At 39.4% G+C, this 14,660-nt stretch overlaps 1 protein-coding gene across 5 annotated transcripts in view; it reads right to left on the reverse strand.

Moving 5' to 3' along the window:
- nrxn2b (neurexin 2b) overlaps nt 1-14,660 on the reverse strand; it is a 704,163-nt gene that overhangs the window by 365,576 nt on the left and 323,927 nt on the right. For 4 of the 5 annotated variants that reach the window (XM_038732127.1, XM_038732128.1, XM_038732131.1 and 1 more), the window contains one exon: nt 6,340-6,363. The exons of the other annotated variant lie outside the window; for it this stretch is intronic. In XM_038732127.1, coding sequence (XP_038588055.1) covers nt 6,340-6,363 — 24 coding nt within the window. The remainder of the gene's footprint in view (nt 1-6,339; nt 6,364-14,660) is intronic. 5 annotated transcript variants of the gene reach the window in all.

Here is a 14,660-nt window from a genome sequence, read left to right on the forward strand (position 1 = left end):
GCGCTTTCAGCAGGGCAACTCCATTTATCCAATAGTGATGAGAGAAACCTTACAGGTGGCTAAGGAGGAGAAACAAGGGGGCCACAACGCACCTGCCATCTAAAATGTTCCTACAGACTTTGGCCAAAACCAATTACCCATTGCATGACCTCTTCTTGAAATAAGAAGAAAGGATGGAATGTCAAATGTCAAGTTTCTGAAATTAAAAAGTACTGAAGAACATATTTTATATAGCCAAGCTAGGCTCTTTGGATTTGGAAACGTATTTTGTGGAGGGTTGTTTTCAGGGAAGGATGTGCTCATTGGGGCCATATAGGACTTGCATTGCATAGCTGCCAGACACCTATTAAGTTCCCAGCTAAAGAGAGAAAATTGGAGATTAGCAATTCATTTGTTTTGTCTTTCTTTCTCTTGCCCTCTCCATCATCCCAGATCCCACCACTTAAATGGTTCATCAAACAGTTTTAATGTATGCATTGTTTAAAAAAAATACTTGGGGCAATCGCATTATATTAATTCATTCATTGTATGATCAGAGTTCAGACAGAGCAATAAAAATCCCACAGAGACAATGTAAAATATCCAAATAGGCACATGGTATTGTTAGTATCACAATATGTCCAACAAAAATCCAAGTGTTTCATCTCAGGTAACTTTATTCACAGGTTATTTAGGATTGATTCCACTGCACTGCACACTCATCCCACAGAGTAACATTACAAGCACTTGCATCACTGGGTGGAGGAGGGAGTGGGTGCTGATATCACAGGTTGATAGTGGAAATACCCCAGCGCTCCTGGCCTGGAGGCTACAGTTTACAGGGAATCCAAATGTACTCCCATCTCAAAATGTAAAATCCCAAGAAGTAAAATATTCAGATTTTACCAGAGAGATTTTGGCCGCTTGTTCTCCCTTCGACCATTTATTCTGAACATTATTCAGCGTGGAGAACAGCCTGAAATAATATTGTCACCAAGACAAGGCAGGTCCTGCGGCACTGACCAAAAGCAGCTGAGTAAAACATAAAACATAATCTAGACACTCTGGATGCTCATCCTCCTGTTCCCAACAGGTGAATATGATTGAGGCATAGAAGCATTTCACTGAAACCATAAAATCCCTTTAGTAAGTAAAGTTTCACTTTGATACAACATGGTAATATCTGCAGAGGCAAACCTCCAGCATTAGCTCTCTCTGTTATTCCTGTATACGTTATGGTGATAATAGTTTACAGGTAAGATGATGTTGAAATGTGCAAACAGACATGAAATCTGCCCGTGTTTCCTTCCTTTCCTTGTTTATTGTATGCAATTAACCGTGTTTTCTATTGCTGGTAAATAAATGTCCTCAGGAGACCTGAGCACATGAAGCAATATGGCCAGAAAAAAAGTCTTTGTAATGGTGTGATCACAGTTCTTCTTGAAACGTAGCCTAGTGTGACAATCTAAAAACAATGCCTGAAATACAAATATATAACAGGATAATTAACACATTTCTAGCATCCTTCCTTTCTCTTTTTATCAGTGAGACTTTAATTCTACCGGATTTATTAAAATTAATACAGCCGACAAAAACTAATCCTTTCATAGGTACCTAAAATAATCAAGTAACACACAACCACTAAAGAAATAAATAGGAAAACACATGTAACACCCAAACATAACTCCAAAGCCCACTTGCTGCTTCTATTGGATTCTCTGGTTTTTACCCAGCTGCTTTTCAAATACTTCTCTAGCCCAGTACACACAGAAATCAAACAGACCTGTCTGATCTGTCCTGAACTGTGTCTAAGATACCACAGAAAAAACAGACTCGATCTGTTTACAGCTAAATATACTGTGAAGATACCAACGATGGTCGTATAGCTTAGTTTCCCTACCAGTTAGTCAGAACTGATGAAGTCTCTTGGATGACGGACAAAACATCTTCTAGTTTGTCTTCAACCAAGTCCAGTTGCCCTTGACCTCAATCTTCGTTGGATCTTCCATTTTACCCATTGGCAGGCCTAGACCAACGTGTCCTCAGAAGAAAAATGGCCATATAGACTGTTCAAGCAGCGTATTAGGACTAATATATTTAGATTTTGTGCTGGCCGGATTTTAATCCAGGAGTATGGGATTCGAGGCCCATTTGCTAAAAGGTCAGTTTTGACTTATTTAAAGTTAAATAACGTTATGGTAACACTTAGTGTTAAGTCATGTGACTCAAGTAGTTTTGTTGCCTGAACCCAACCAAACAGCGACTGCTTCATGTCAGGTATGCCCGTCGCTAAACTGGTCCGACAGTCATATATGTCGTTTTGGGAGTCAGTGACAATCAACCTATTTCGTCGCTTAGATATGAGGACATGTTGGCCTGGATGGTCTTGTGGTGGGGGATTTTATTAACCTCCTTTCTATTCATTCAGTCTTTCCCTTTTCTGCTTGCTCCTCATAAACCACCAACTACCTACAGAAGAAACAATATTTTGTAATAGGGTTTCCAATGTAATGTATGCTGAACTAGAATTGTTTTCTGTGTGAAGTCCAGCAGTGTGCTCAGCTGAGCATGTTATTGGCTCATTGAGCATATCTGGCTCCATAACTGCAGGCTGATAGCAACTGAATGCTCTGTGATGCAATGCAATGAAGACAATGACACTATAATGACTAACCAGATCCTGTGTACACTGCGGCCATGTTTTGTTATTTATTATTTTAAGGAGCTTGAATTGTAAGTCATGTGTGCTTGGAGATTCATCAACGTAATGCATTACACTGACACACAACTTCCAACATACTGTGGACTATCACAGCTGCGTTTATTGATCTTGAGGACGCTGGTAGCAACTTACGTGTTGACTAGGGTAAAATAATATAAAAAAGAAATGAGAAGCAGAAGGTAGCACAAGTACAGCAGCTCAAAGAAGTGCCTCAGAATGAACCCAGGTGGTATTGAGGGGCTGAAATGAAGCAAGTCTTGATGTTGGCCATTTTCCCAATATGAAATAAAAAAAAGAGGAATTTTACACTTTCAGCACATACAATGGAAAATAGCTTTGCGGGAGTTAACTCACTCTCACTGCGCACAAATCTTCTAATGAAATCCCAATGGCAGTTGTTTTTTTGAGCATTCAATCTTTACTTTCACTGAGAGTCTGTAATGTCTTTGTCAGTAATTTATGAATAATACAGCACAGTCAGTACAGACACTTATCAGTACTTTCATGTATTTAACACCATAATTTGTGCAGAGAGGAGGCAACAGGCTTACCTTGAAACTGGATCACTTACCCTTGTTGGTACTACATTTGATTACTGTCAGAGATCTTTTGCAGGGAGAAAAAATGCATTACATTTTGGAGTTAATATATTACATTACACAGTTGAAGGCTCACAAAAGAAATGCATCATAATAGATTGCCCGCATTACCCACATATTAGCTCAGGTCAAAGCCAGACCCGCAGGTAAGAAGGTTGTTTAAGAGAGACAAGGAAAGAAGGGTCCCCCTTCAGCAGTGGACTTCAATAGGTGTCTGGCAGCTTGTCAACGTTATATTTTTTGTAATTTATTGTATCAATCTCAAGTTTAGTAAAGGCATGAGAGAGGTTTGGGAAGCTTGGAGCGAGTGCTGTTTTGGCAACAGTTGTCAAGGGATGGGAGTGAGAAAAGAGGAAGTTCTTTAGCTTTGTGCCCAAAAGACTTATAAGGGTTGGAGGGTGAACAAAATCGGTTAGTATTTTTGTAAGTAAGGGAAAGTCAGACACAAAAATGGTTGTTAGTACAGTTACAACAAAGGTTTGATTCAAACAGTAGATTAGTAACACTGTTTTAGTTAATTTAGTCAAAATGATTAGAGTAGGTGAGGATTCTTTAAAAGTCCTCTGCAATTTGATTGCTCAAACCAGGTCCAGATTTGGACTGAATGTGTTATTTCATGTGACAAGGGTTTGTTTTAGTTAAGAGGAAACAAAATGAACCCATCCAAGCTAACAGGGTGACACACAAGCCATGCACTTAAATGGGAAGATGACAGGAAGAATGTTGATGGGGGAAGATTTCCATTAGACATAACACAAACATAACAACTACTAAACAAAAAACAAATGAACCATCTGGCAAGATGCAGCAAAATGGGGAGGTAGTAGGGAATTAAATATAATTGCAGGGCAACACAACACCAGACAAATGAGAAAGGAAGAGAGCTTTACATGTAAAGGTTTTTATTTGGACAAGAACGCAACAGAAAAACCCATCTAGACACGTGTACAACAGACTGACACGTGCTGGGCTAGAGCAGCTTTGATGTGAAGACATACTAGCAAATAGAACATGCAAACAGGGTGCAGGAATACAACCACTGGAAACTGTCAGTTTGGAGGTGGGAGTGGGACAGGATGGGACCAATGTCATCAATCACAAATGAAATCAATGGAAATGAGAGGGTTTTTTAAAGAATAGGAAAAATTGAGAGAGGAGAGAGGACATCCCTGTCTTGAGTGAATAGAGGAATTAGGATTCCAAAGGTCATACAGTAACATTACTATTGCACACATTGTGCCTCCACTTCACAGTATTTCTAATGTGAGCTAAAAATTAATTAATTTGTCACTTTTGTCAAATTTGAGCCAAGATACAGTCGATTTCTGCACAATCACAATAGTTTTCTCCAGCTCGTGAGTTAAGATGGATTGTGCAGATTTAATCCATAAGGCGTCAATCCTCTATTCACCCAGAAAATTAGACTCTGTCTCCCCTCTTTACTTTTTCCCCCATTTTTTTAGTTTCAGCAAGATATGGTGTGAGGTCATTTTTTGTAAGTTAATTTTGAAGTTAAACTCATAGAAGTAAAAAAAAGTAAAAAAAAGGAAATAAATAAATAAAACAACAAGAGGGTGTGGCTAACATGTTTTATGGCCATATTGATTATATTAGACAACTGATATATGTATGTATATATGTTAGCCATGATATATACATAGACATATATACTCAATGCAATCTTTATATAAAAAAAAAAGGGGGGGGGGGGGGGGGTCAAGTCTCTTCATGCAAGGGGTGAGAGACCAGTAAAGTATAAGAAATATAAGTTAGTGTTAGTGTTAATGAGGGGTCGATAGTACACAGTTCACATTTTTCCCAGGCAGCTCCTGCATCAATGGGCAGAGAGCTTCATTTATTGATTAGAAAGTCCAGTGAAAAGAAGTAAGACTGATCACAATTATTCGCTAGGCAGGCTACCAGTGTACATTGGCAGCACTATAGAGCAGTCGGCATAGGACTGGTTTTGAAAATAAGAATCCAATAAGGTGTTAGTCAGGGTCTTAATTTTTTTATTAAATGTCTACAAGGTATTTTGGCAAACCTCCCCCCACTTAGCTTAATAAAAGTGCAATTGCCTTTTTATTTTCAATAATGAGCTTTCATCAGTACTCTTAGTTTGATCATTTCTGCAGGGGACTACTGACACATTAAGGACTTTATTAATTGTGTGTGTGTGTGTGTAAAAGAGGGAGTGTATTCAGGTGCAGGTCTGGGAACAGCTCCATCTTCATCATAAATCAGCCTAAGGCCACTAATGGGATCAAGCCCTCATTTGAGCCCTACTTTATAGTGAAGGCCTTGGCCACTAAATCAAAAGTTGTAAATACTCTTCATGACTCTATAAACCACAGGATGGCAAGCCTAGATAACAGGTCGATCCCTAACAGGCTAAACATGTCTGAGGCAACATAGCCAGACTGTCTCCTCAGTGCCATTTATGCTGTTAATAAATTGGAAATATTTTTTCCAGTAGTTTTTTTTTTTTACTTCCTCTCACTGGAGTTGCCATAGAAGGCTATTTGTCTGCTTGAGAACTCTGCTGTGTACACTCAGTTCATAGGGTTCTTCTAAGAAAATAAATCAAGAGGAAACAGGGATTAACAAAAAAGTTAAGGTAACTCTTAATACTTTTCTAATACTCAATTGATAAAACATCTTGCATTATGATTCTTTATTTCTTCATACGGATAAAAAAGAAAATAAAAAAACAACTAAAAAGGGACAGAAAATATATAGCAAAACAAAAAATCGGAATATATGTAATTTCTATACCCTTTTGGGCAGACCTCTTTGGATGAACACATTAATTTTTTTCAGGAAGGGGAGAACTGGATGGTAATAAAAAGCAATAACATATATATAGAGAGAGGGCTAAAAGAAAAACAGAGAGGTGGAGTTTTTCAGCTACCTTGGAATTGATGGCGGATTGTACTTTCAGTAAGGCAAACAGAATAGAAAGAGGTAACGGAAAACCCAGGGCAAACCAAAGTATAAGACAATTAGAATGATATCTACCATATAATGCAGTTTGTTTACCATAGCGTGTCCAATGCCTGCGTGCTTCAGGAGAAAACAGGGGGAGGAGAAAGAAAAAAAAAAATAAGGACAAACCTTAAACTCAAGAAAACACACCTCAACCCCAAAAAAGTGAGAAAGAAAAAAGAAAAAAAAATATCGCCTTTTGCAAAACCAGCTTCTGCTTTTAACAGGCGATTCAACTGTAAGCAAAAACATAATGTAATAGTAAAATATAATTTAAAAGAATGTATCTGTTTTCCTATTGTTTATATAGTAAAACATCCAAATAAAGAAATAAAGAAAGCAATTATATAACTATTTTGTTTTAAAAGGGTAGTCTATAAAATAAAATCAGAAAAAAACAAAAGGAACAAAAGGATAACAATACATTTGTTAGTATGTAAGTCGTAAGTTAAGTAGAGAAAACAACAGATGGTTCACATTCCGTGAATGACACAGTGTTAGTTGTTGAAATCATAAAAGGTAAGGGAAAAGAAAATTCACCAATGAAAAGAATCAAATTGGAAGAATTCTGAAGCTTGTTGTTAGTAAAAGAGACAAGAGTTAGCAAATCAACTTCCACAGAGGGGATTTGGGTAGTTTTAATGGGGATGTTTGTTTTGAGCGGGGAGGGGAATGAGGGAAACACCAGTATAAGTATTCACTCTGAGTGGCTAATCTGGTCAGTGGGCTTGGCTGGCTGCAGGGTGTAGTCCATTTAAAATTGCGTTCTTTAGTACTGGGCGGGGCCAATCATGTGTTGATGACTTGAAAAGGTGCAAATCTCTAAGCAAATTTTCCCCAAGCAGTCATTAAGGGGCTACTGTGATATATGCAAGAGAAAACCAAAAAGAAATTATTGCATTGCAAAAATTGACAATTATGGTAAAAACTACAGTGCATTTCCAGTGTTAAAGGTGGCAAAGTGAAATCATCAGGGGCATTTAAGAAAACAGCATTAGAGAAAGGGATAGAAAAGGGCAGAAAGAAGGACAGGGGGATTGGTATCTGCAGCATCCTGAAAGAGAGAGGAATGTTCATTTAGTCATTTAAGTCATTTCCACGATAAAGAGCAATGCTTGCAGTCCCTGGGAGAGAAAAGCATGCAAATTAGAACATGAAATGGAAAAAAAGCAATCAATACATAAAGAATCATGTCGCACCTTGTATGGCTGTCACCTGTGCATTCAATGATTTCCAGTCAAACCATGTCACTGTTCTGCAAGCTTGCAAACTGTAATGATGAAAAGGGTGACAGTTCTGAGAATATAGCTGAACTTTGCTTTCCACTGCACTCCCCTTGGCCAAACACATCTAAAGTAGTTAAGCTCACTTTGGTTAAATTACTGAAGTTCAGTTAAACAGCAACATTTTAAGTTACAGCAGCAGCAGTTTCATTTCAAACATTAGGTCAAGCAGGGTCCTGCCTTAAAGAAGGCACTAATATATATATTTTCTGACTGCATAACCACATAGATCATTGTTTGCAAAAGATATTTTTCCAACAATACACATATTGTGAGTAAAGACAGCTTTTTATGCTCAAAAGTAGCTTGCATGTGTCCCCTTGGATTTGAAAGTTCAATTCAGCCAAATTCATTGCCCCTTCCCTACGCTTGACAAAACTGGCAAGACCCCAACATGTATTTTTTATGTCAGCTGCTAGGCCAATGATAAATAGATGAATTCTGGCTGTCTATAACAGCTATGTACCTCTCACACACAGCTGGTAGTGTTAGCATTGAAACGTTACTATTATATATAAGTGTTGCTTTAAGGCTGCAATGGGCAAGTTGGCGAATGGCAGTAAGAGGGATAAAGGTTTGTTCTTCAACACCCTGAAGAAGACTATCATGTGTGGAAAGGATTACTGTGTCAGGGGGTGTATAGACATAGTATCAGCCATACGCCTGGCAGTGGTGAACATGACGTTCCAACCCTCACCTATGATCATGAGCTGTGCGAAGTGACCGAAAGAATGTGATTGCGGATACAAATGGCTAAAATGAGTTTCTTCTGTAGGCTGGCAGGGCTCAGCCTAGGGTGAGGAGGACATCTGGAGGGAGCTCAGAATAGAGCCGCAGCACCTTTGTGTTGAAAGGAGCCAGTTGAAATGGTTCGGGCATCTGATTAGGATGCCTCCTGGACGACTTCCTTTGGAGGTTTTCCTAGGTTGGGAAGATAGAGGATCGGTGGATGGATGGATGGATGGATGGATGGATGACTATGTGTTCATGCTATCTGTTTGGGAGATAAATGATTGTGGTGACCATAAACAAAGTCATCTCCATGGGGTTAACTGGCAGATTTGAAGCTTCAGTCAGTAAAGTACTGTCACCAGCCATGCACTTTGTCTATTGACTCCTCTTAATCCGTTAACTCGGTAAATTCAGTGGTTGGTGTGAATTTTAATATCCATGCCACACTGCACTCTGCCACACATGTCTCTGAGCTAACAAATTCAACACCTGATACACCAAAGAGCAGATTTGACTGGAAGCTCCAACACCTGGAAACCTGAGAATGATTGATTAAATTAGACATATGTATCCATGCAAAGGTGATAACGACATTTACATTACATTACATTTACAGACGTTCTATGATACAGCGGAGGGAAATAAATGAGACATTTCTAAGCGCAACACTTTGAGTTCTGTAAGTTTTAGATCCGTCACATGCATGTGATGTCTGGATTTTGAACTTAACTCAGTGAGCCACTCACTTATCTTATCGGGTCTTTGACAGAGCAGCCTGGGAGGGTTGTGAAAAATATATCCTTCAGAAATCTGTTACTTTAACTTGCATTTGACATGCTCAATTGTTTATCTATAGTGGTGTCTTAATTAAGCGTAGAGAGTTGTTAGAACTAAATTTTGATGTCTTGTTTATCAGCTCCATAGGGTGCTACGGCTTAGAGGTAGAGCGGGTTACTCACTAAGATTGGCAGTTTGATACCCTGCTTCTCCCAGCCCATATGACGAAGTGTCCTTGAGCAAGATAATAAACCCCCAAAGTGCTCTCAAAGGCTGTGCCACTGCCGTGTGAGTGTGTGTGAGTAACTAGTTTCTTTTTAATGACAGTCACCTTGCATGGTAGCCTCTGCCATCAGTGTTTGAATGTGTGTGAATGGGGTGAATGTGACAGGTGTAAAGCGTTTTGAGTCGTCAGTAGACTAGAAAGGTATACAAGTCCAGTCCTTTTACCATTTACTATAAATACCTAAACATTCCATTCAAAGAAAGTGTGCATACAGAGTTGCGTGGAGATATGTCAAGCTAGGCTTGGAACGAGTGCGTTCCCTTCTAAAGTTCAGGGCCAAATCATTGAAGAATGCTCGAATATGTCTGTGAAGATTCTCAGTCATCCAGGTTATAGTTATCCAAGGGATGTAAAATCAAGGGAAACTGGACTTGGAAGATACAGGAAGAGAATCTGAGAGACAAAACTTCTTCCAGCATCTTTGACTAAGTCTTGTTGCCCTTGATTTAACCATCCTTGGAATGCTTGTTTCTATCAAATGGTATTTTTGCTTGAAATGCCCCAGTAGTAAACCATGTGAGTTTAATCCGTCCTTCGCCTTCTCAGAAAGCATTCAAGGAGTTCCAAATTGTCTCAGTGAGGGGGGTTAGTATAGAGGAAATATAGTGGACTGACAACAACTGAGAATATCGAAACATAAATCTGCTAGGGGATTTTGGAGATAAATAACTCTAGTACATAAGAGAGAATAGGAATGCAAGAGCATCACAAATAAACCAGCTCACCAAGTTCTGTGCTAATTTTACTGTCTTACAGTACATTTCCTCTCCCACTTCCTTGCCTCAAACCCAACATGCCTGGACCCCCTGCTGTGACAGCCCCATCACCCTCTCTGTAATTGACCCATGTGGGAAAACGAAGGCTGCAAATGCCGATGTTTGCTGATGGAGGATAAAGCTCCCAGTCATGTAAACAACCACAGGCCCAAACAAACAACTTTGTGTTGCATCTGACTCAAACAGCCACATGGGGGATGGGGTAGGAAAAGAGGAGAAATAATGCTGATACTGTTGACATGGTCATTTCGCAGATAGGTGAAACAGTTGACGTGGCTCTTTCAAATCGTGCAGAAGACTTTCAAGATGCCAGCCAGACTTGGGCAAGATTAAAATAATGTTTTTGTTGAGTTCCTGATCTTTTACACACTTATCATGGTGGACGTTACTGAACAATGGCCACCAGCGAATAAGCTGAATAAATATTTAATGACAAAGCTGTGAAAATGATCAATGGATAGTGCAGTGGAGCCAAGATCCCCAGTTCGGATAGATTAATCATTGTAACTGAGAAAGTTCTAAGACTGATGACCGTTCTCCTATAAATTTCCTATTTGGGCCTTTTGAAATAAGTGATAAAACTGATATTGCGGAATAGTATTATAAGGTGGGAGGGGAGGGAATGGGTGCTATTTTTCATCAGGAAAAACTTTCACAATCTGAATTAATGATCAGAGACATAGGAAAATTCACTATGTGTGGTAAACATGTAAATATAAGCTGAACTTGTTGGCTGTATGAGTGAGAGCATCCATATTATATACATGTATATTCCTTGCTGGGTATTTATTTTTAATAATTACTTTATTGTCCCCCTGGGAAAAATATTTTTTTCATGTGTGGTGTATCAGGCTTTCCTCCGTGATACAGACACTCCGTTGGTGACCCTGTCAGATGGAGAGGAGCTGGGCTATAATTCAAAATAGCTCTTTCAGGTACATTTGGTTCCGCATTCATTCCAGTCACCATCGCCATTCAGTCTAGTTCGCTTCTCTCTAAATCTGGCTCCAAGTAATGGAAACTGGCAGTCAGGCTTCAGGTGCAAATATAAATGTCACTGCAATTACAGCAGAGAGAAGTCTGCAAACAAATAGTGTGTGAGGGTGTGTGCTTCTGTATAGGTGTGCGAATGCATGCAAATTTTAGTCGAACATATTGTGTATCGCAATGCAGATGGTCATAATTCTCTCTTTTTTTCTGTTATCTTTCCTATCATCCTCCTCATCTCTATTTTCCCATCTCTGACTGACAGACTGACCTCCCTTTTGTACACCATTCTCTCTCTTTAGATTCAATCTGGAAGTTCAATGTCAACTGTTGAGGCTGTAACGGTAACGTATGTATAAAAATAGTACATTAAATCATTTAAATACTAATCAACAGTTTGTGATGTACCTTACGTTTTTGGGTTGATTTCATTGTACACTAATCAATTAAGTCTCTAGAATCCAGCTAAATGGGAGAAAATACATGTAATAGACATAATAAAATGTCAGATTATACATGTCAGAATGCTTTGCCTTCACTCTCACCTGATCTAGATAACTTGTCTGGGGTTGTCAAGATTGTTTCTGGGAAAGTATCAGAGTAGAGAGGGCAGATTTGAGGGCCAACGCCATCCAGATTTGGGTGCAGGTAGCAGCTAAATATTCCTACACTCATTGTCTCAACTCTCACTTTGGTATTATTTTATTACAGATTTTCAACATTGATACAAGGTGTTATTTAAATATGTTCGCTGCCTCTCCTATTCTCTTCCAAAGTTGTGCACTTCGCTGACTTGTCCTGTGCTCTCCCATAATCTCTTTCTCAATCTCTTACCTATTTCTGTCAGCATTTATTACCTGTTTCCACCTGTTTGAGTGTGCTAATGGCGCAGAGATCTGTTATCTGATTATAGGTATGCCAGACAGAGGGATGAATAAACATGAAAGTGTCGGAGCAGGTAGAGGCAAGTGAGTGAGTGTGGGAATGCGGGCGGATATGCTAATGCAGTGAAAATGTGATGCAAATGAGCTTTTTGTTGATCTCAGTGGTCGTATCAAACAGCCGCTTGTTTTTTTTAGCATGATATTTTTATAGTTTGGGCAGTGTACAGGCGGAAGCTGTGCTTGAGGTGTTGACCTCTGATAAGCATGGGGAGAGAAACTAAAATAAAAATTAAATAAATCGAAACCTAAACACACATCCGCTCGCACACAAGACGACTGTGCACCCACTTCCTCTCAGCATGGCTGGAGCACATTAGGAATACTTAAAATGCCATTGGCAGTAAACTGAGAAAAGGATTACAGGGGTGTTAACATGCCATTATGTACAGCAAACAAATCCACTACCCCAGCCTGCACCAGAATAGCAATTCCTATCGTCAACATAAAAGTGCGTTGCTGTATGTGTTGGCAAAGCTGAGCACTCTAAATGGCATTTTTGATTTGGCCAAAAGAGGTTCAGGCTGCCATTATGCTAAACACAATATGCTGATCTTATCGAGATGATAACATGTAAATGGCAGCAGCTAATCCACAGGGTGTATGTGTGGGGTGATCATAACATGTAAGCCAATTGTTTCCAATGTACAATCGCTTGAGTAACCAGTCACTTATTATGACTTAATATGTTGCTTTTAGTCAGTAGTTTAACACAATTGCTATTGATTTACTGGAGGACTTGTATGGAACGGGTTAATGCAACTACTGGAGTACTGCAACCAGGGACAATTCACTACCCAACAGCATAGCAGACACCGTTGCTAAGTGACAAGTTGCTAGCAAGAATGGACAAGAGAGACGGAGTGAAAATGAGAGCGAAAGGGAGGGGAAGAGGAGCGGGAGAGGAACTGATTGGCTCTCTCTTAGGAATTCTGGCTGCCTCTTGGAGGCAGGATGGATGAGAGGGGAGAGAGAGGAGGGGTGGACTGATGGAGGGGGAGGAGGGAGGAGGGTAATTGCAGCTGATCATGCCTTACAGAAATGGATGAAAAACAATCTGAAGAGAGGCAGAGATAGAAAGAACAAGAAAGAGGAGGGGTGCGTCTAGGCATCTAGTATTGATTGAAGGGGGATTGTTGACACTCTCATTCTGTCGTCTCATATGAAATAAATATGATCATTTCCCCAACATGCAACGCTACTTGCAGAATGATTCTAAGATATTATAAGAAGTGATGTCTTAGTAACGTATCAGAAACTGGATGATTAATCAGCTGTTGTAAATACAACAGTACGTTTGGAAATTCCTCCTTTTCAGAAGGAATAATGCTTTTAGAAGATCACACCACATGTAGAAGATCTCACATTGCTAATAAATGACAATGATTCCCCCTGATGAATTTTTCAGTCATGGCAGCATGACGAGTTGTGACAGCTTTTCATTTTCAAATAACACCATTTTTTGGGTGGAAGGTCAATTCCTATCAAAGGTTTTCCATTCCTTGACTTGGCCTGTTTCTCAACAAGCATATGGTAACAGGCATTGTGTGTTGAATGTGAATGCATAAAGCTAGCTAGCACCCGATTCTATTTTGTATGGAAGACATGCATGCGGGAGAAGTTTAGAATTTGATGGGGTGTGTTTGTGTGTGTGTGTTCAACTGAATAACTATGTTTGCCTTATTGAGTTTTATCTGATGCTGTCTTGCTGCTTGTAAATGTTGTGTGTTAAGTTTCACTATCCATTATTGACTATGAGGGTGTGTTTGAGCCTCCACAATCATAAACAGCTACATGCATGCCTGTGGATTGACAATCACCCAAACTTTGAAAGTAATTTTTGTCCCCTTACACAGAGGTGTTACTCTTATATTGTGCCTTATCAGTGTAATGCATAGTTAAAAGTTCAAATTTCTCTCTTTATATGTAGCCACAGCCATGATTCTAATTAGTCATGCCGCTTTCCAGCTTTGTTTTGTTGATTCAAAGAAAGTAAAGCCCTTCTTCTGTTGCCAGATAGGTAAAACACTTTCTGTCAGTAGGGGAATGCAGAAAAGGCAAATATGACATTTTTCTAGAGGTTACATCACCGGTGTTTTGTATCAATCTAGGGTATAGCAAAATATGAATTTTTATATGGATTTATAAGTCTGTGTAGTCTCTAACTAAACTACTTCTCAAAATTGCAATACCTGATAAGGTTCAAAACGGTCACTGCCTATGTGCAACAGATTATAATTCCCAACATGACCTTTGCTGAACTCGCTCCTGATGCAGATCAAAGCTTGCCTTCTCCAGCTGAACTCTGGGCCAGCAGTTGAACCTCGGGACAGCGTATTCAGCACTAAAATAACTTGAAAAAGTCTTTTTGATCCATTTATGAATCCAAAAGCTGCATCTAACGTCCAATTATATGGAAAATAGTTGTTGAATGGGGGCACTTTAAGAACATCAAGTTCAACAGAAAGAGAGAGACTGCCAGCGACAAGACAAGGACATGTGACACTGTAGACGAGTGTAAAAGGGAGGAAAGGGTGACAGCGATACAAAAGGGAAAAATGGGACAGCAAAAAAGAGAGAGAGAGATATTGAG

This window comes from Micropterus salmoides, unplaced genomic scaffold (assembly GCF_014851395.1).
Source record: "Micropterus salmoides isolate LMB-PRFRI ecotype aquatic unplaced genomic scaffold, ASM1485139v1 Ms_hic_scaffold_2, whole genome shotgun sequence".
Lineage (NCBI taxonomy): Eukaryota > Metazoa > Chordata > Actinopteri > Centrarchiformes > Centrarchidae > Micropterus > Micropterus salmoides.